The sequence below is a fragment of the Pristis pectinata genome, chromosome 4 (assembly GCF_009764475.1).
Source record: "Pristis pectinata isolate sPriPec2 chromosome 4, sPriPec2.1.pri, whole genome shotgun sequence".
NCBI lineage: Eukaryota > Metazoa > Chordata > Chondrichthyes > Rhinopristiformes > Pristidae > Pristis > Pristis pectinata.
The window spans coordinates 62,981,809-63,004,020 of record NC_067408.1 but is presented as its reverse complement, the minus strand read 5'-3'; the positions used below and the strand labels follow the sequence as shown (position 1 = coordinate 63,004,020).

Sequence of the window (22,212 nt, the reverse complement as noted above, 5' to 3'; positions counted from 1 at the left end):
ATTTTGAACCAGTATTGTCTCTTGGCACCTCTGATAGTTCTACGGAGTTCGTATCTTGATTTCTTGTAAGGGTCAGGGTCACCTGATTGGAATGCAGCAGACCTCGACTTTAGTAGGGAGTGGATCTCCCGGTTCATCCATGGTTTCTGGTTTGGGAACACCTATATTGTCCTCTTTGGTATACAGTCCTCAACACACTTGTTGATAAAGTCCGTGATGGTGGTGGCATACTCATCTAGGCTGGCAGCTGAGTCTTTGAACATGGACCAGTCCACTGTCTCAAAGCAGTCGTGTAGAAGCTCATCTGTATCCTCAGACCAGCACTGCACGACTCTCTGTACCGGATCCTCCCATTTCAGTTTCTGTTTGTATGCAGGGAGGAGGAGCACAGCCTGGTGGTCTGATTTTCCAAAGTGAGGGCAGGGGGTGGCTCGGAAGGCATATTTGATGGTTGTATAGCAATGGTCAAGGGTGTTAGGGCCCCTGGTGGGGCAGGAGACGTGCTGGTAGTACTTTGGTAACACACTCTTGAAGTCACCTGCACTGATGAAGAAGGCCTCATGACCACGGAGTATAGCTCATTGAGTGCAGGCTTCATGTCCGTCTGTGGTGAGACATAGACTGCCATCAGGGTAGCTGAAGTGAACTCCCGTGGCAGGCAGAATGGTCGACACTTCACCGTTAGATATTTTTTAAAATCCAAAATAGAATTTATTCATCATAAAAAAAACTATGTACAACAATAAAACAGTGCAAACCTTTACATTCGTGTACAGATCAATCATTATTGGTGTTACCTTTTTATATATAAAAAAACACAGCATCAATACTACTTGTGTGGCTCTACTTTGGTAATTCTTCATCAGCGCCATGCTGCAGGGAAAGAATGTCATCAATTCTCTCTTTTAATTAGATATCAGGGGAGAGCGCGGACGCAGTCCCCCACTACCACAAATTTTGCAGTTGAGTATCCCGCATCTGGGGACATCGCAGGCGTCAGCACACCCGAAGTGCAATGGGATAGCCTCGTCCTGGGAGAACCTTTTCTTTATTCCAAAATAAACTTTATTCATCATAAAAAAACACTCTATATACAACAATAAAACAGTGCAAACCTTTACATTTGTGTACGGATCAATCCTTAGTGTTACCTTTTTATATAAGAAACACAGCACCGATGCCACTCGTGTGGCTCCCTGGGGGGCTACCCCAATCCCGTACTTACAATATTTAAGGGGCTTTCTCGCCTGACCCCACCCCTCCCTCTCCAGTGGCAGAAGAACCCTAAACTATAGTCCTTCCCCAGCGAGTCCTTGCGTTGGCTGCACCCAGCTTCAGTGTGTCCCTCAGCACGTACTCCTGCAGCCTGGAAAGTGCCAGTCAGTAGCATTCCCCTGCGGACATCTCACAGTGCTGGGAGTCCAACAAGTTTCAGGCAGATCAAAGGCATCTTTCACCGAGTTGATGACCTTCCAGCAGCAGTTGATGTCCGTCTCTGTGTGTGTCCCCGGAAACAGCCCGTAGATCAAAGAATCCTCTGTTACACAGCTGCTGGGGATGAAACATGACAAGGACCCTTGCATCTTTCGCCACACCCTCCTTGCAAACCCACAGCCCGCAAAGAGGTGGGCGACCATCTCGTCCCCAGCGCAGTCCTCCCAGGTGCAGCGCACACTTGGACTGATGTTTCGACCATGCAGGAAGGATCTGACTGGGAGGGCCCCACTCACCGCCAGCCAAACAAGGTCTTGGTGCTTGTTGTTGAGTTCTGGCGATGGGGCATTCTGCCAGATGGTTTGGACAGTCTGCTCAGGGAACCACCCCACAGTATCCATCGAGTCCTTCTCCTGCAGTGTCTGCAGGATGTTCCATACTGACCACTCCAGACCAACACCTTGTGGTCAATGGTGTTGGTCTGGAAGAACTTTTTTTACGAAGGACAGGTAGTGCGGCAACGTCCTGCTGACTGGGGCGTTGCGCAGCAACAGGGCCAGGCCCATCCTTCGCCACACCGGGGACAGGTAGAACCTGGGCAAGTAATGACACGTGGCGCCCATGTACTTTGGTTCCACACACAGCCTGATGCAGCCACAGATGAAGGTGGTCATCAGGATGAGAGCGACATTGGAGACACTTTTGCCCCCATTGCCAAGGGACTTGTGCATGGCGACCCATCGGGCCCGCTCCAGCTTGGATCCCCAGCTGAACTAGAAGACGGCATGGGTGATTTCCAAGCCAGAGGATTGAGGAACAGGCCACACCTGTGCCGAGTACAGCAGCCCTGAGAGCACCTCACACCTGATGACCAAGTTCTTCCCAGCTATTGAGAGGGAGCACTGTTCCCACTGTCTCAGTCTCTGCTTCACCTTCCCAATCCACTCCCGCCAATTTTTGTTGCACACTCCAGCCCCTCCGAACCAGATCCTCAGCACGTTCAGGTAGTCAGGCCTGATGGTGAAGGGGATGTTGGATCGGTCGGGCCATTTGCTGAAGAGCATGGCCTCGTTCTTCGCGCGGTTATCTCTGGCCCCTGATGCCAACTCAAACTGGTTGCAGATGCTGATCAATCTGCGAACTGACCTCGGGTCCGAGCAGAAGACGGCGACATTGTCCATGTACAGGGAGGTTTTCACCTGGGTGCCCTCACTGCCTGGCAACGTCACCCCTCTGATGCTCTCGTCCTTCCTGATGGATTCAGCAAAGGGTTCTATGCAGCACACGAGCAAGACAGGAGAAAGAGGGCAGCCCTGCCTGACTCCAGACTTAATGGGGAAGCTGTCTATTTCCCACCCATTGATTTGGACTGCGCTACTGATATCTGTGTAGAGCAGATGGATCCAATTTCTGATTCCCTCCCCAAAGCCCATTTTGGAGAGCATGTCCAACATGTACATGTGTGATATCCTATCGAAGGCCTTCTCCTGGTCCAAGCTGACCAGACAGGTGTCCAGCCCTCTGTCCTGCACGTAGGCGATGGTGTCCCTGAGCAGCACGAGGCTGTCAAAGATCTTCCTGCCAGGTACAGCACAGGTTTGGTCCGGGTGTATCACCTGTCCCAGAGCAGACTTTGACCCTGTTGGAGATGGCCTTGGATAGGATCTTATAATCCACATTCAACAGTGAGGTGGGTCTCCAATTTCTGATGTCCGCCATCTCCCCCTTCTACTTGTAGATGAGGGTAATGGTGCCCTTCCTCATGGATTCTGACATGCTGCTAGACAGGAGCACCGTTGTACACTTCCAGCAGGTCCAGGCCCATCCAGTCCCAGAGAGCCGAGTACAACTTTGCCAGTAAGCCATCGCTTCCTGGAGTTTTATTCAAATCAAAGGAACGGACGGAGCCAGTCAGCTCCTCCAGGGTCAGTGGTTGGTCCAGACTCTCCCGCTTGCTGTCATCTAAGACCTCCGTGATGGAGGACAGGAAGTTCTGGGAGGCAGTGCTGTCTGTGGCCTTTTTGTCATACAGACTGGCATAGAAGGATCTGCAGATCCTTAATATGTCCATCTGCCGTTAGATATTCCAGGCTGGGTGAGCAGGAGTTTGCCAGGACCGTCACGTCCGAGCACCACAAGTTATTGATTAAGAAGCAGACCCCTCCACCCTTAACTTTGCCCGAGGACGCTGTCCGGTCCATTCGGTGGATTGAGAAGCCCTCAGGATGAATGGCACAGTCAGGTGAAGCAGGTGTAAGCTACATTTCAGTGCCACATAGCACACAGCAGTCCCTCAGTTCTCTTTGGTAGGTCAGTCTTGCCCTTAGTTCATCAACTTTGTTTTCAATGGCCTGGACGTTAGCTAGTAGTATGCTGGGGAGGGGGGGGGGGGGGGTGTCTTGTACCCATGCTGTTTCAGTCTCACCTGTGGCCCAGCACTTTTACCATGCTTCCAAGGTAAGTGGCGGCAACTCATCCATCCTGGAGTGGAGTAACCTGGAAAGTGTTTGCTTAAGGACAGACCTGGAAAACCTGGAGTGGATTCACCTGGACTGGATGTTAAGTACTTTCTTCTGGCCAGACTTTGAAGACCTGGATCGGATTCCCCGGACTGGTGGTCACAGTCACCACATTTGGGGTTTGTGACCCATTACATTGCCCATGACTTTGGCAGTCTGTGGAGGTGAATAGTTTTGAGTGTAGCATCCCATAATTAGATCTGCTCAGGCCAATGACCAGAGGATTGTGATGTATCAAAGAACAGAGTGGAGAGCTGGAGAGGTTGATGTAAAGTGTAACTGTGTGTATATGTAAGGGATCAGCTACCAGATGGCATGGGGTAGTTTGGTGTGACAGGATCACTGGTTGTGGTACAGCCAGCCACTCACACTCATCACCAACATCTACAAACCTGCAGAGTATTCTGTCCGAGCTGCCCTCACCAAGAGTTGTGTGTGGGAATGCAGAATTTTGCCCTAAGTTAGAAGAAATGATTTAAATTCACTAGATGCACCCCAAAGACAAACATGCCCAAGAAATATGTGGGACAGTATGGCCCAGGGGGTGTGGAATTGTACATGGACAACTAGTGAGAATGCCAATAACAAGGAGAGGTCATAGCCACTGGAGACCAATGAGAATGACTGGGGGATGATAATGTCGTTGTTCAGAAGGCCACTGAGCTCACCATGGATTACGTGGAGCCGAAATACTGGGCCTTCAAGGAATCCTAATGGGAAGATAGGTTAATATGATCCAGTCTTCAAGACTGTGCTCCAGGAAGACTTGAGCTCAGCCCACCAGAGTACTTGGACTTGGGGATAGCAGTGCGGATCCACTTATTCTGTGATAGTAGTATGGGCCAGGAACATAGACCAGAAGAGAGCAAGGGAAGTTCACAAGGTGACTGCTGAAGATCTAGCCACCATTAAGAGTCAATCAAGACAGGCAGAAACCATAACAGGACCCAGAGCTAAAGTGTCAAGTTAGCTAAAGTGAACTCCTGTGCTGATGGAATTTGGATTGCTGGATTGGGTTGCATAAGGATTTTACTGGAATTGGTAAGAATGGAAGTACCTAAGTACATGTTTCTGTATGTACGTGAAAGTGTGGAATGTGGTAAATAAGATTAGTCAGCTACGACATAGCTGTGTGGAAATATGATACGGCAGTGATGACAGAAAGTTGGCACAGGAGGGGCAGGAGTGGGCAATGAATATTTCTGGATACAAAGTATTCAGGTAGGAAATAATGGAGGAGGGAAGCAGTGTTGATTAAAGATAATAATAAAGATAATGGAAAGAATGGTGCAGAGGGGTCAAAGACCCCTATTAGATTAGAATTGATTAGATTAGAACTGATTAGCACCTGATTAGAACTAAGAAACAATGTATTCTACAGGTTACCAACAAGTGGAGGAAAATATGAAGTCAGAAGTGCAGAATCTAAGCATATTTATAATGGAGGCTCTTTAATTATCCCAATGTAAATTCCTATAGTAATCACTGTGAGAGTAGAGAGGGTAAAGAGTTTCTAAAATGTCCAGGATGATTTTCTAGAGCAGTACATTTCTGGTTCTGTAAGGGGAAGGCAGCCTTCCAGTACTTGGCATGTGAATAGTGAAATTGGCGGTATCTGGATGAGTGGGGTCTATCAAAGAGCAAAAATTGGGAACCTGCACATGGATGCTAAGGGCAATGCTAAGGTACTGAGTGAGTATTTGGCATCTGCCTTCACCAGGGAAGAGGGTGCTTCCAAAGTAATAGTGAAGGAGGAGATAGCTGAGACACCAGTTGTATTAAAAGTTGATAGCAGGGAGGTACTAGAAAAGCTGGCTGAAAGTGTGTAAATCATCAGGACCAAATGGAGATGCATCCTAGATTCTGAGCAAGTACAGGGGCAAATTGCAGGGGCACTGACCATAATCTTTCAATGCTCTTGGACATGGGAATGGTGCTAGAGGACTCGAGAATGGTAATGTTACTCCTTTGCTCAAACAAAAATAAACCCAACAACTACGGGCTAGTCAGTTTGACTTCAGTGTTGGGAAATCTTTTAGAAACAGGCATTATAGCTGGCACAGACACTGTGGGTTGAAGGGCCTTTTCCTATGTTGAACTATTCTATGTTTAGACATTGATCTGGGACAGGATTAATAGTCATTTGGGGGAAAGCGAATGAATTAAGGCAAGCCAGCATGGATAAGTTAAAGCCAAATTGAGTTTAACCAATCTGAGTATTTTTGGATGAGGTAAGATAGATTTGATGAGTTTGATGCAATCAACGCCGTGTACATGGACTTCCAGAAGCATTTGAGAGGATGCTTCAAAACAGGCTTAACAATTGAAGCACATGGGCTATAAGACATTGATAACATGGATCAAAGTTGATGAAGTTACAGACAACAGAAGGTTGTGGTGAATGGTTGTCTTTTTTGGGCAGGAGGAAGAATATTGGTGTTCCCCAGGATCTGTTGTTTCTTCTCACATTGTCAGGACATCCAAAAAGTGCTTTACAAGTGAATATATTGCATTCAATCATATTATGGAAACAGTGAACCAATTGTCACAGAGCAAGATTTGATAATCAGTTAACCCATGGGTAACTTTTTGTGCAGACTCTCCAGGTCCTTCTGGGTATGGTGCCAGAGGACTTCTTCTGCCTCATAAGAGCATAGATGGTCTGTCAATTTAACAACTCCAGTGAGGAAAATGTTACTGAAGGTTGCCAGGGTTGAGTTGGACAGGCTGCGGGAAACTGACCCCCACATTGGGTGGTTGGCTGTATCACTTTGGCTGGTTAAACCTGTGCACACTTGGATCTGACAACCTGAAAACCCTCTGCCATAGGTTACATTTGGGGAAGGGGCACAACCGCCGATGGAAGGATTCATATTACATGTATATATTGGATAAATAATTACCTGATAATACATGGAATCTAAATATAGGGAAAACAATATCAGAAATTGCTGGAAGTACTCATCAGGTCAGACAGTATCTGTGGAGAGAGGAGCAGTTAACGTTTCCAGGTAATGACCTTTCATCAGAGCTGGGAAAGGTTTTTCAAGTATTAACCTGCAGGGGAAACAGGCAAGGGAGAAGAGGACGAGAAGGACAAGCTGAATAGACACAATTCTCTGTCACAAGATTGAGAGTCCCACAGGCTGTATTGCCTGCCTGGTGCCCGGGTTCAGGACATCTCATCTGAGCTGCAGAGGAATTTGGATTGGGAGGGGAAAGATCTAGCTGTCGTGGTCCATGTGGGTACCAACAACATAGGTAAGAACAAGGAAAGAGGTTCTGCTGAGGGAATTTGACCAGCTTGGGACTAAATTAAAAAACAGAATCAAAAAGGTAATAATCTCTGGATAACCACTGCAAATTGGCACAGGGTCAATGAGATCAGAGAGTTAAATGCGTGGCTCGAAGATCGGTGTGGGAGAAGTGGGTTTGAATTCATGGGACATTGGCACCAGTACTGTGGAAGGAGGGAGCTGTTCCAATGGGACGGGCTCCATCTGAACCATGCTGGGACCAGGGTCCTGGCGAATCACAGCTCTGGCTCCGGATAGGGTTTAAACTAAATAGTAGGGGGGTGGGTTCAACAGATTGGAAAGTATGGATAAAGTAAAAGGGAAGGAAAGCACAGGAGAAGTTACTGAAGTCTCCAGAATAAAAAATAAGAGAAAAAATTTAGAAAGGGATAAGAATTTAACTTCAGGTAACATGGAGACAAATTTGAGAAGAGGGGTGGTGAATACAGGTATTGGTATTGGTTTATTATTATCATTTCTACCAAGGTACAGTGAAAAACTTGTCTTGCATACCGTTTGTACAGATCAATTCATTTCACATTGCATTGAGGTAGAACAGGGTAAAACAATAACAGAATACAGAGTAAAATGTCACAGCTACAGAGGAACTGCAGTGCAGGTAGACAATAAGGTGCAAGGTCATAACAAGGTAGATTGTGAGTTCAAGAGTCCATTTCATCACATAGTCTTATAACAGCGGGATAGAAGCTGTCCTTGAGCCTGGTGGTATGTGCCCTCAGGTTCCTCTATCTTCTGCCTGATGGGATGGGGAGTAGAGAGAATGTCCCAGGTGGGTGGGGTCTTTGACTATGCTGGCTGCTTCACCGAGGCAGCGAGAAGTATAGACAGAGTCCGTAGAGGGGAGGCTGGTTTCCGTGATGTGCTGGGCTGTGTCCACAACTCTGCAGTTTCTTGCAGTCCAGGACAGAACAGTTGCCATACCAAGCCGTGATGCATCCAGATAGGATGCTTTCTATGCTGCATCGATAAAAGTTGGTGAGTGTCAAAGGGGACATGCCAAATTTCCCTAGCCTCCTGAGGAAGTAGAGGCACTGGTGAGCTTTCTTGGCTTGGCGTCTATGTGGTTGGACCAGGACAGGCTATAGGTGATGTTCACTCCCAGGAACTTGAAGCTGTCAACCCCCTCGACCTCAGCACCATTGATGTAGGCAGGTGCATGTTCACCGCCCTCCTTCCTGAAGTCAATGACGAGCTCTTTTGTTTTGCTGACATTGAGGAAAAGGTTGTTGTCATGACACCATGTCACTAAGCTCTCTATTTCCTTCCTGTACTCTGACTCATCATTATTTGAGATACGGAGTACTACAGTGGTATCATCTGCAAACTTGTAGATGGAGTTGGGGCAGAATCTGGCCACGCAGTCATGAGCATATAGGGAGTAGAGGGCTGAGGACGCAGTCTTGTGGTGTACCAGTGTTGAGAATAATCGTGCTGGAGGTGTTGCTGCCTATCCTCACTGATTGCAGTCTGTTGGTCAGAAAGTCAAGGATCCAGTTACAGAGGGAGGTGTTGAGTCCCAGGTCTCAGAGTTTGGTGGTGAGTTTGCTTGGGATTATTGTATTGAAGGCAGAGCTGTAGTCAATAAACAATAGTCTAACGTAGGTGTCTTTACTGTCCAGATGCTCCAGAGATGAGTGTAGGGCCAGGGAGGTGGCATCCACTGTAGACCTGTTTTGGCGGTAGGCAAATTGCAGTGGGTCAAGGTTTTCCAGGAGGCTGGAGTTGATGCATGCCATGACCAGCTTCTTGAAGCACTTCATGATGGCGGATGTCAGGGCCACTGGGTGGTAGTCAGTAAGGCACCTTACCTTGTTTTTCTCCGGTACTGGGATGAACCTCAGATTGAAGCAGGGAGAGGTTAAATATGTCTGCAAATACCCCCGCCAGCTGATCAGCACAATATCTGAAGATGTTATATTTGAATGCACGCAGTATATGAAACAAGGTAGGTGAGCTTATAGCGCAGTTAGAAATTGGCAGGTATGACATTGTAGGCATCGCAGAGTGGGCAGAGGGGTGGGGTGGCTCTGTTGGAAAAAAAATGAAATCAAATCCTTAGCAAGAAGTGACATAGGATCACAGGATGTAGAATCCTTGTGGGCAGAGTTAAAAAACTGCAAGGGTAAGAAGACCCTGATGGGAATTATATACAGGCCTCTGAATAGTAGCCAGCAAGTGGGGTACAAATTACAACAGGAGATAGAAAAGGCATGTAAAAAGGGCAATGTTACAGTGGTCATGGGGGACTTCAATATGCAGGTAGACTTGGAAAAATCAGGCTGGCACTGGATCCTAAGAGAAAGAATTTGTAGAATGCCTATAAGATTGCTTTTTCAAGCAGCATGGGACACTAGGGAAAAGGCAATTCTGGATTTGGTTTGTGTCATGAATTAGATTTGATTAGGGAGTTTAAGATAAAGGAACCCTTAGGAGGCAATGATCATAATATGATAGAATTCACCGTGCAGCTTGAGAGGGAGAAGCTAAAACCGGATGCATCGGTATTACCGTTGAGTAAAGGTAACTACAGAGGCATGAGAGAGGAGCTGGCCAAAGCTGATTGGAGGGGGACCCCAGCAGGGATGATGGTGGAGCAGCAATGGCAGGAATTTCTGGAAGTAATTCGGAAGATGCAGGAAAGCATTCTAAAGGGAGGGTGAGGCAACTGTGGCTGACAAGGGAAGTCAAAGTCAGCACAAAAGCAAAAGAGAGAGCATACAATAAGGGGAGAAAAGATGAAATATTAAGGCAAGCTAGCCAATATAAAAGAGGATACCATTTTATTTTTTTCAAATACATAAAAGAGGGAGAGAAAAGAGTGGACATTGGACTACTGGAAAATGACACTGGAGAAGTAGTAAAGGGGAACAAAGAAATGGCGGACGAACTGAATAACTATTTTGCGTCAATCTTCACTGTGGAAGACACCAGCAAAATGCCAGAGATTCGAGCGAGTCAGGGGACAGAAGTGAGTATAGTCGCTATTACTAAGGAGAAGGTGCTTGGGAAGCTGAAAGGTCTGAAGGTGGAAAAGTCACCTGAACCGAATGGACTACACACCAGGGTTCTGAAAGAGGTAGCTGAATAGATTGTGGAGGCATTCGAGTCAGGAATGTTTCCGGAGGACTGGAAAATCGTAAATGTCACTCCACTCTTTGAGAAAGGAGGGAGGCAAAAGACAGGAAATTATAGGCTGGTTAGCCTGACTCCGGTGGTTGGTAAGATTTTAGTGTCTATTATTAAGGATGAGGTTTTGAGGTACTCTTATAAAATAGTCTGAAGTCAGCATGGTTTCTTGAAAGGGAGATCTTGCTTGACAAATCTGTTGGAATTCTTTGAGGAAGTAACAGGCAGGATAGACAAAGGAGAGTCAGTGGATGTTGTTTACTTGGATTTTCAGAAGGCCTTTGACAAGGTGCTGCACATGAGGCTGCTGAACAAGATGAACAAGATAGGAGCCCATGGTATTACAGGAAAGGTACTAGCATGGATAGAATATTGGCTGTCAGACAGAAGGCAAAAAGTGAGAATAAAGGGAGCCTTTTCTGGTTGGCTGCCGGTGACTAGTGGTGTTCTGTGGGGATCGATGTTGGGTCCCCAACTTTTCATGTTATACGTTAATGATCTGTATGATGGAATTGATGGCTTTGTGAATGATACAAAGGTAGGTGGAGCGGCAAGTAATGTTGAGGAAGCAGGGTGTCTGCAGAAGGACTTGGACAAGTTGGGAGAATGGGCAAAGAAGTGGCAGATGGAATACAGCACAGGGAAGTGTATGGTCATGCACTTTGGTAGAAGGAATAGAGGTGTAAACTATTTTCTAAACGGGGAGCAAATTCAGAAATCTGAAGTGCAAAGGGATTTGGGAGTCCTAAGTGCAGCATTCCCAAAAGGTTAACTTGCAGGTTGAGTCAGTAGTAAGGAAGGCAAATGCAATGTTAGTATTTATTTTGAGAGGACTAGAATATAAAAGCAAGGACGTAATGCTAAGGTGTTGGTCAGACCACATTTGGAGTATTGTGAGCAGTTTTGGGCCCCATATCTAAGGAAGGATGTACTGGCGTTTGAGAGGGTGCAGAGGAGGTTTATGAGAATGATCGGAGGGATGAAAGGGTTAACGTATGGGGAGCGTTTGATGGCTCTGGGCCTGTACTTGCTTGAGTTTAGAAGGATGAGGGGGGATCTCATTGAAACCTACCAAATATTGAAATGCCTGGATAGAGAGGACATGGAGAGGATGTTTCCAGTAGTGCGAGAGTCTAGGACCAGAGGGCACAGCCTCAGAATAAAACAATGTCCCTTTCGAACTGAGATGAGGAGGAATTTCTTTAGCAAGAGGATGGTGAATCTGTGGAATTCATTGCCACAGACGGCTGTGGAGGCCAAGTCAATGGGTATATTTAAAGCGGAGATTGAAAGTTTCTTGATTAGTAAGGGTGTCAAAGGTTACAGGGAGAAAGTGGGAGAATGGGGTTGAGAGAAAAAAATAAATCAACCAATATTGCATAGTGGAGCAGACTTGATGGGCCGAATAGCTTAATTCTACTCTTATGTCTAATGGCCTTATGACACTAAGAGTGGAAGGCAGGAGAGATGAAGTGACAAAGAAATCTGAAGGCAAAAATGGGATGATAATGAGACAGTACGGGTCCAGAGGAGGTGAGATGGGAACAGCAAAATCATTTTTTGAAACTCTTGAACTTGATGCTGAGTCTGCTATGTTATGTGCATGGTAAAGATAAGGTGTTCTTGAACTCTGTTCAGCTTTATTGGAACTGCGGAAGGCTGAGGACAGAGCAAGTGAGTCAGTGGCTTGGTTTGGACAACCTTCAGCATGGATTTCCCCAACAGCCTTGAGCAGAATGAAGTATTTACCCCTCTTACACCAAAAAAATCCCACATGTAGACACATTAGATGATCTACCGTTTATTTTTAGCCATTGTTTAAGAAATAAACATAGACATCAATATAGTGCAACTTGCAGCTTATAATCTGATAACAAATTGTACACTTGAAAGAAGAGCAGACACATAAAATTGCTATAAGTTAAATGAACTTCATTGCTCTATTTTTGGCATAATTCATATAAAGGATTATGGATTACAAATAGCAGACATCACACACTTGATATTTACCCTAGCATGTGAATTACGATGGAATTAACACTGCACAGTAATAAAATAAGTACTATCAGAATAGAGTTCAATTTTAACGTTTCACATTCTGTCATCAAAATGGCATCACTAATTACCACTGGGATAGAAACAGAGACTGGGGACTGAGGAACACGCACGCACGCACACACACACACATAAAGTGACTGTGTAACCAAGAAGAAACCTTCCATTCGGTTAGTCATTTGACCATACTAACAGCACTGTGTTAAAAGATCTTGTGTCGAATTGAAAGTTGTGGGGAGAAAACCTAATTGGCAAAGGGGCTGAGACATTCTTTGTCAGCTCCAGGACCGGATATTAGGCTACCCCATGAGCCTCCTTATCCACAGCTTGTCGAACAGCAGAGGGTATAGCCGGAATACTCAAGCAAATAACGGGGCCACATTACTGGGAAATTTTGGACAGTGTCTTGTGAATATTATGCAAGCATTTAAATCTGCAATTAATCTTATTACTGCAGGTTATTAGTGCAATATGCTGGAAATGCTGCCAGCTCACAAAGCTACATGCACACAGCCGAGGGTGTAATCTGGGAGGATAAACAACTGGAACAATTCACAGTGGCATTGAAACACCCTGGTGTAGGGTGAAATCAAAGCAGATGTGATAAATACTGGCAATACCCTGTAAGGAGCAGATAAAATTAGGCAACAAATTCAAAAATTGGAACATCCAGAAATCAAATGATCGTTAATCCTACAGGAAACAAAGTAGTGCTGGGTGGACTTCAAGGATTTTGTTTGAAAAATACAAATCACAGCAATGATTAAGGTGGTTATGTGCGTTATAATGGCCAAAATGCAACAATATCTTTTTATATTATTTCTTCCAAGAACCATATTTCTGCAACTAAAGGCAGAAATTGGGTCAAGTTTCAAGATGGGTCTCACTGTGCAGCTGGTAAATATTCCTGAAATTGCCACACTGAGTCCCGTTCCTTTTTAATAGTCTGATCCTTTCTATCCTAAATTCAGAGCACAATATTCAGGCCATGATTTCACTGCTGTCTTGTGCAGACACATTCAGCTCCATCCAAAAGATCAGCTTGTGAGAATTTAGTTCTTATAATTAATATAGGTGGCAATATTCAGTAGCAAATTTTGTCTCTCTTAAAGATTGATTTGTTCACTTGCAGGATGTTAGTTAAGATGGCAGTGTTGTTGGGTTTTTGGGTCCAAGTTAAATTTTTTCTGCTGCTTCTGAACAAGTCTTTGCATTGTAACATTCTGTCCATCACCAACTGTGGAAATGCATGGGTGCTTTTTGTGAAACTGAGATCTTGTGACTGTAGAAGATATGATCTCTGGAAAGAACCCTGCTTGATTTTCCGATATCACAGCACCCAAGTCACCCCGTACCAAACCCAAAAAGTCTCCTTATATTATTCATTGCAATAAAGCACAACTTTTGCAGTATTTGAATGTGTCACAGGCAAAGATTTTAACTGGGGGAGGATTATGGAGTGGTCAATGATAATCTTCATCAGCAAACAGCCAAACAAATGAACTGGGAGTAAGAAACACCATATCAAGTCTGAGAGAAACCAAGACTCCACCTTTGTAAACTGGAAGTACTGTGAACTGGACTTCCAGTCCTGGGAGCTTACAGCACTGGTGTACAGAGCTTAAGGGCGAGCAGAGGGCAATTCTGAGACTCTGGTTCTAGAAAGGCTGCCCAGGATCATTTAGGTTAGTCAGTGAACTGATGTTAGCAGCTGGAACACCACATCAATAAATTAGTAGGAATTGTCACACTTGGGTAGATATTGGCAATATGTTTACCTTGTTAGTGCAAATTGCACTGCACAACATTAGCAAAACTAGCTTTCTCATGAGCACAATCTTCATGTTTGTAATTGACATTTGCTTTCACCATTAAAGCACCGGGTAAGTGAAGGTCTGGAACCAATTCCAGGATGAACCATTCCTCACCACCCCATCCTTTGGAAGTAATTTCTCCCTCATTTCTTGGACTGCCAGCTCGACCTGTGGCTAGGTCCTGACAATCCCTACATAGCGTTATCAAGCCGTCAATCTTTGAGAGTGTTGCAGGTGACTCAACCTTGTGGGAGCTTAAAGGTCATCCCAAACAAAGAGCTTAATTTAGGAAATTTTGAAATGTAATTTCTAAAGCTTCTCTGACCCTGTAGATCTTCAGATCATCTCACTGTGAGCTACAGTCAGAACCCAGATACCAACCAGAGAGTGCTAGTGTTTGCAAGTTCAATTTTGACTGCAACCTCAGTCAAAGCTAATGCATCAACGTCCAGAACTGAAAGAGCACAGGGCAATGTCAGAACTCTGGGATTGCAAGTGTCAAAACCCTACACGGCTGGTCTTTTAGAAAGAACAACTTTAAAAATCAAAATTAGTTGAGAGAACGCAATACTTTTGGGAAAATTAGACTATTCATCCTTTAACTTGAAGGGCTCACAGAATACAGCCGGGAATTTCCTTGAAGTTGCTCCAGTTCTGCTGTTACAAGTTTGTAGAATTCCCGCGCCTTGACAGAGTGGGGGCAGCTTTGAGGAAAACTGAGGCCTTTTGTTTATAATTGTGTTTAATTTGGAGATATATAGATATTATATCTATATATTATATACACACAATATATATACACACATAGTTTTGCCCTCATGACAAAATCCTTTATGCGTTCACAAAGCAAGAGACTTTACTACCTGCCAAGCCAACCACCATAAGAACATCAACCATCTGATTCAATTCTGTTCAGCAACCCACACAGTTGGTGACACTTGGCTGGTGCACAGCTGACAACCCTTCACATGCCGACAATCAATGCTCTCTGCATGTGGACAAAGGCTTTATGTACTTTCCAGCAGCCAGTCAAAGAGAGGAGTGTGGTTGCAGTGAGCTCCAGCTGGGTCTTGCTCTCTCATGCTGCAGTATTTCAACACTGCCTGAAGTAGGTCACAGATCTTCCAGTCCCTCAACTCCACTCTTTTCACCACTGCAAGAAACTAGAAAAATAGCCATGCACCATGCAAATGAGTAAAGGGGTACAGTCAAAGCAACACTTAAATGCAAAAAGCTATCTGAGTATGGGTTGCTTGGCTACTCCACCACGACTTTCAGGTCCTAGTCCAAGTTGCACATTATCTTGACTTAGAAATATATTGTTGCTTCTTCAATATCACTGGTTTAAATCCTGGAACCACCTGCCCAACATCACTGTGGAAGCACCTTCATTAGAACCACAGCAACCTCTCAAGGACAATTAGGGATAGGCTGTTAATATTGGCATTACCAGCAAACCTTGTACCCCAATAAATGAGTATTTAAAATAAAATATGCTGGTTAACCAGTTCTGTGGTGGAACATTTGCATTAATTTGACAAGAGGTTGGAACCTGGACATAGTAGGAGAGAGGGAAGACAAGGTGCATAGAAAACCAGGAGCGAGGACAACTATCAGGTTCTTGATCCTACCGCAGCAACAGAACACTATGGAGGACCTCTTACACTACCATGGATTTGTCTCTGTGTTTTGTTTTGCACAGTCTTTTTTTCCTTCACTGTCTGGTAAATTTATGTACATTTATGTTCTGTGTGTTGTCTGAACCTATGTGCCCGTGATGCTGCTGCAAGCCGGTTTTTCATTATACCCGTACCTCACTGTGCATATGACAATAAACTTGACTTGACTTGAGTAGCATCATAAGGATTAGTTCAGAAAGACCAGTAATGAGACAGAAGGAACCAGAAGGCACGGTGTGTTAGTGCAAGGTTGAGAAGCTGCAGTCATCACGTGGGTTGAATATGGTGGCATTAATGGAGACCTTGTTCAAACATGGGCTGAAGTAGGAACTAAAGATTTTGTATTCAGGAGTGATATGGAACAAAACAAAAGAACCGTGGTTAGCAGTTCTGAAGGAGATCACAGGTCCACAAAGGAACAAATCTATATGGTTAAATTTTAGAATCTTCTTTTGATGTTTAGCATAAATCACTAAACAGCGAGAAGATAACAGAGCATCTAATCTGCGGTAAATGTAATAAAATTGAGTAGTAATAAAGGAAGAGTTCAAGAACCTAATATAAATAAGTTAATTATATTATTTATGATTACATTTAAGTATCATAGAATAAACAATAAGGAGGATGAAGAAGAAAGATTATGTCCCTCTGATATGGAATCCCCATCAGGGAAAACAATCAACTTGTGTTTATTTTAATAAATTCCTTAATCATTTTAACTACCTTAATTTGATCACCTGAAACCTCCAAATAAAAGAGAATACAAATCAATTTTGTCTGATCTTTCCTGCTTAATCTACTGTTAAGCCCTGGTGATCTCTACTTACCTAAGGCCAACATATCCTTGAGGTGCAGCATCCACATGACTGCAATGGTGCAGAGAGGGTCTGCCCAAGGCTCTGACATGTTAGCTCCTCACTTCTGTTTTCCCATCCCATTGGGATAAAGCACAACAGTTGATTTGACTTTCTGTTTACTCCTCTAACTGTGCACTAGCTTTGACTGATTTCTGCCCGTGCATGCCCAATGGATGACATTTGTACTAGTCCTCATAGTGATGTCCTCATCCAGTGAATGAAAAGAGATCCTTCACTCTTCCAGTCACTCAATAAAATAATTTAGGTTTAACTTCAGATCACAAATGGATAATCTTGCAGTTGTCCACATTAAACCTCATTTCTTTTTCACCCAAATTAACACTATCTCTACTATCTCGTAACTTCTCTCACATAGAACCATACAGCGCAAAACAGGCCCTTCAGCCCACCATGTTGTGCCGTCCACCAAACCACCCTGACACTATCTAACCCTTTCCTCCCACATATCCCTCTATCCCACATTCCTCCATGTGCCTATCCAACAAACTCTTGAACCTGTCCAATGTATCTGCCTCCACCACCACCCCAGGCAGTGCATTCCATGCACCAACCACTCTCTGGGTGAAAAACCTCCCCCTGACATCTCCCCTCAACCTCCCACCCATAACCTTAAAGCCATGCCCTCTTGTCTTGAGCACTGGTGCCCTGGGAAGGAGGCGCTGACTGTCTACTCTATCTATTCCTCTCAATATTTTATATACCTCTATCATGTCTCCTCTCAACCTCCTCCTTTCCAGTGAATAAAGCCCTAGCACGCTAAGCCTCTCCTCATATTCCATACTCTCTAATCCAGGCAGCATCCTGGTAAACCTCCTCTGTACCCTCTCCAATGCCTCCACATCCTTCCTATAATCCGGCAACCAGAACTGAACACAGTACTCTCAGTGTGGTCTAACTAGAGTTTTGTAAAGCTGCATCATCACTTCGCGGCTCTTAAACTCAATCCCACCACTTATGAAAGCTAACATCCCATAGGCCTTCTTAACTGCTCTATCCACCTGTGAGGCAACTTTCAGTGAACTGTGAATATGAACCCCCAGATCCCTCTGCTCCTCTGCACTGCCAAGTACCTTGCCATTTACCCTGTACTCTGCCCTGGAGTTTGTCCTTCCAAAGTGTACCACCTCACACTTCTGTGGATTGAACTCCATTTGCCACTTGTCAGCCCAGTTCTGCATCCTATCAATATCCCTCTGTAAGCTCCGACAGCCCTCCACACTATCCGCAACACCGCTGATCTTAGTGTCATCTGCAAACTTACTAACCCAGCCTTCCACCCCCTCATCTAAGTCATCTATAAATATCACAAAAAGTAGAGGTCCCAGAACCGATCCCTGTGGGACACCACTAGTCACTGCCCTCCAATCCGAGGGCACTCCCTCCACTACAACCTTCTGCTTTCTACAGGCAAGCCAATTCCTAATCCACACAGCCAAGCTTCCCTGGATCCCTTGGCCTCTGACCTTCTGAAGAAGCCTACCATGAGGAACCTTATCAAACGCCTTACTAAAATCCATATAGACCACATCCACCGCACTACCCTCATCAATCTTCCTAGTCACCTCCTCAAAGAACTCTATCAGGCTTGTGAGGCAAGATCTTCCCTTCACAAAGCCATACTGGCTGTCTCTAATCAGTCCATGATTCTCTAGGTGTTCATAGATCCTATCTCTTAGAATCCTTTCTAACAGCTTACCCACCACAGACGTGAGACTCACCAGTCTGTAATTCCCTGGACTATCCCTACTACCTTTTTTGAACAAGGGGACAACATTCGCCACCCTCCAATCCTCCGGTACCATCCCCGAGGACAACGAGGACTCAAAGATCCTTACCAGTGGTTCAACAATCTCCTCCCTCGCCTCTCGAAGCAGCCTGGGGAACATCCCATCAGGCCCCGGAGATTTATCTGTCTTGATATTATTTAACAACTTCAACACATCCTCTCTCTTGATATCTACAATCTCGAGAACATTACCCTTACCAGCCCTCCCTTCCACGTCATCAAGACCCCTCTCCTCGGTGAATACCGAAGAGAAGTATTCATTGAGAACTTCTCCCAGTTCCGCCGCCTCCAGGCACATTCTCCCACCTTTGTCTTTAATTGGACCTACCTTTACCCTAGCCATCCTCCTACCCTTCACGTACGTGAAAAAGGCCTTGGGATTTTCCTTAACCCTACTAGCCAACACCTTTTCATGTCCCCTTCTAGCTCTCCTCAGCCCTTTCTTAAGTTCCTTCCTCACTACTCTACATTCCTCACGGGCCCTGTCTGAACCTTCCTGCTTATACCTTATGTATGCTACCTTCTTCTCCCTAACAAGTCGTTCCACCTCTCTCATCACCCACGGTTCCTTCACCCTGCCATTCCTTCTCTGCCTCACCGGGACATATTTATCCCTAACATCCTGCATAAGATCCCTGAACATTGACCACATCTCCATGGTGCATTTCCCTTCAAAAAGGACATCCCAATTTACACTCCCAAGTTCTCTCCTTATAGCCTCATAGTTCGCCCTTCCCCAATTAAATATCCTCTTGTCCTCTCTGCACCTGTCCCTGTCCATGACAATTTTAAAGGTTATGGAGCAATGGTCACTGTCCCCCAAATGCTCACCCACCAACAGATCCTTCACCTGTCCCGGTTCATTTCCTAAAACTAGATCTAGCATGGCATTCCCTCTTGTCGGCCTGTCGACATACTGTGTCAGGAATCCCTCCTGGACACATTTAACAAATTCCGTCCCATCTAAGCCTTTGGCACTAAGCAGGTTGCAGTCTATATTTGGGAAGTTGAAGTCTCCCATTATAACAACCCTGTTATTTTTGCTTCTCTCTGAACACTGCCTGCCAATCTGCTCCTCTATATCTCTACTGCTACCGGGGGGCCTATAGAATACTCCTAGTAGAGTAACTGCTCCTTTCTTCTTCCTTACTTCCAGCCATACGGACTCTAGAGATGATCCTTCTACAACATCCATCCTTTCCGCAGCCGTAACAGTGTCCCTGACTAATATTGCCACCCCTCCTCCTCTTCTCCCCCCTTCCCTATCCCTCTTAAAACACCAAAAACCAGGAATATTCAAAATCCACTCCTGCCCTGACGTCAGCCACGTCTCAGTAATAGCCACAATATCATAGTCCCCCATACTTATCCAAGCCCTCAGTTCATCTCCCTTATTCCTGACACTTCTTGCATTTAAGTAAACACACTTCAAGTCCATTTACCTTACTACTTTTATAGCCTGTATTCTGCTTCTCCTTCCCCAAAGCCTCTTTACCTGTTTGATCTAACTTTTCCCCATCCCCTTCTTCCTGTGACCTACTCCTCCGGTTCCCTTCCCTCTCACAAACTAGTTTAAACCCCCCCGAACCACCCTAGCAAATCTCGCCGCAAGGATATTGGCCCCCTTCTGGTTCGGGTGTAACCCGTCCTCCCTTTACAGGTCCCACCTTCCCGAGAAGAGATCCCAATGATCCAGAAATCTAAAACCCTCCCTCCTGCGCCAACTTCTCAGCCACGCATTTATCTGCCACCTCCTCCTGTTCCTGCCTTCACTATCACGTGGCACCGGCAGCAATCCCGAGATTGCTACCCTTGAGGTCCTGTTCCTCAGTCTTCTGCCTAGCTCCCTGAACTTGCTCTTCAGGACCTCATCCCCCTTCCTATCTATGTCGTTGGTGCCAATATGGACCACAACTTCTGGCTGCTCTCCCTTCCGCTCAAGAATCCTGTGGACCCGATCAGTGACATCCTGGACCCTGGCACCTGGGAGGCAACATACCATCTGGGATTCATGCTCACTGCCACAGAACCTCCTGTCTGTTTCCCTGACTATCGAGTCCCCTATCACTACCGCATGTCTCTTTCCCACCCTTCCCTTCTGAGCAGCAGTACCAGTCTCAGTGCCAGAGACCTGGTTACTGCAGCTAGGCCCCTGCAGGTCATCCCCCTCAAGAGCCTCCAAGGCGGAAAACCTGTTACTGAAGGGAACAGCCTCCGGGGTTCCCTGCTCTGTCTGCCTGCATGACTTCTTCTTCCTCTTCCCTCCCCTGACAGTCACCATTCTATCTGCATCCTGAACCTCAGATGTACCTGCTCTAAGGGGGGTGACTGTCACCTGGACAGTGTCTACATAACTCTCTCCCTCCCTTATGCTGCGCAGTGTTTGTAGCTGTGACTCCAGCTCATCAACTCTGAGCCGAAGTTCCTCCAGCCTCAAGCACTTACTGCAGATGTGGCCATCTTGGACTGCAGCAAGGTCCATGAGTTCCCACATCAAACAGCTGCAGCATATGACCATGTCCTCCATCTGACTACCTTTTTTTTCCCCCTAGTTAATCCCACCTACAAATCTATAATTACTAAATCTTACCAGGTAAACCTTACCTTTACCTACATCTGTGTTTCCCAACATACTGCCATCAGTAGACCTGCACATACAGATCTCTATTCATTGATAAATATTGTAAAAAGTCAGAGAACTGGTATGGATCCGTGGGGGGAAATCACTTGTCTCCTCCTGCCAATTAGCAAAGGAATCTTCATCTGTGCTCTCAGTTTTCTACCTCCCAACCAATTCACATTACAAGTTTGTTGTGGTATCATTCCTCACATCTTGGTAATCTCACAGCCCTGCGAAGTGTCCTCTGAAAGTCCATCACAGCAACCTCTATAAACACTTTCTTCTGCTATGTGGTGGTTTCCTCAGAACATTCAAGCTGGGAAGGCACTGCCTATTTTTCATAACATCACGTTGACACTCTTTGATTAACTGATGCTAGTCCAGGTGCTCATTCAGTTAACTGCCTCTCACAACAGATTCGAAGAACATTCCCACAACAGGCAATAAACTAGCAGGTCGGCAGTCATCTGGTTTCTCTCTCCCTCCCTGAATAAATAATGGCTTATTTTTGTTACTTGCCAATTAAATATTTGTGCCCGATAATTAATGCTACTGTAATTTACTCAATTTTTAATAAAAATTCATATTTCCTACTTTAAGTCCTCTGATTTTCTTTTTTTAATTATTTTAAAATTATTAAATTCACAGCTTTCTCCACTCAATTTATTTTGCTTTCCTTTACTGCTGATATTCGATCTTCTTTCTCCAGTGTGAAAATGGATAAATGTACTCATGTATTTTCTTTTTGTCCATTTTGGTTTTGCCTAGATCCATTTTTAATAGTATCGTATTCTTCTTTAGGACTCTCTATTAACATACATTGAACATGGAACAATACAGCATAGGAACAGACTCTTTGGCCCACGTGTTTGTACCAACTATGATGCCAATCCATACTAATTCCATCTGCCTGCAAATGGTCCATATCCCTCCATTCTCTGCACGTTCATGTGTCTTTCTAAATGCCTCTTAAACGTTCCTGTT

The 22,212-nt window shown here is 45.1% G+C and overlaps 1 protein-coding gene and 1 pseudogene across 7 annotated transcripts in view; both read right to left on the bottom strand.

Moving 5' to 3' along the window:
* Positions 1 to 917: 917 nt before the first annotated feature.
* LOC127570106 (uncharacterized) lies at positions 918 to 1,066 on the bottom strand (annotated as a pseudogene).
* Positions 1,067 to 12,184: 11,118 nt separating this feature from the next.
* The window catches only part of akap11 (A kinase (PRKA) anchor protein 11), a 67,183-nt gene continuing 57,155 nt past the window's right edge, over positions 12,185 to 22,212 (bottom strand). For 5 of the 7 annotated variants that reach the window (XM_052014414.1, XM_052014418.1, XM_052014417.1 and 2 more), the window contains one exon: positions 12,206 to 15,428. In XM_052014414.1, the coding sequence (XP_051870374.1) occupies positions 15,273 to 15,428 (156 nt within the window). In that variant the 3' untranslated portion in view covers positions 12,206 to 15,272. Of the gene's footprint in view, positions 15,429 to 22,212 lie in introns of all 7 variants that reach the window. The other 2 variants (XM_052014415.1, XR_007956231.1) reach the window with 2 other exon arrangements.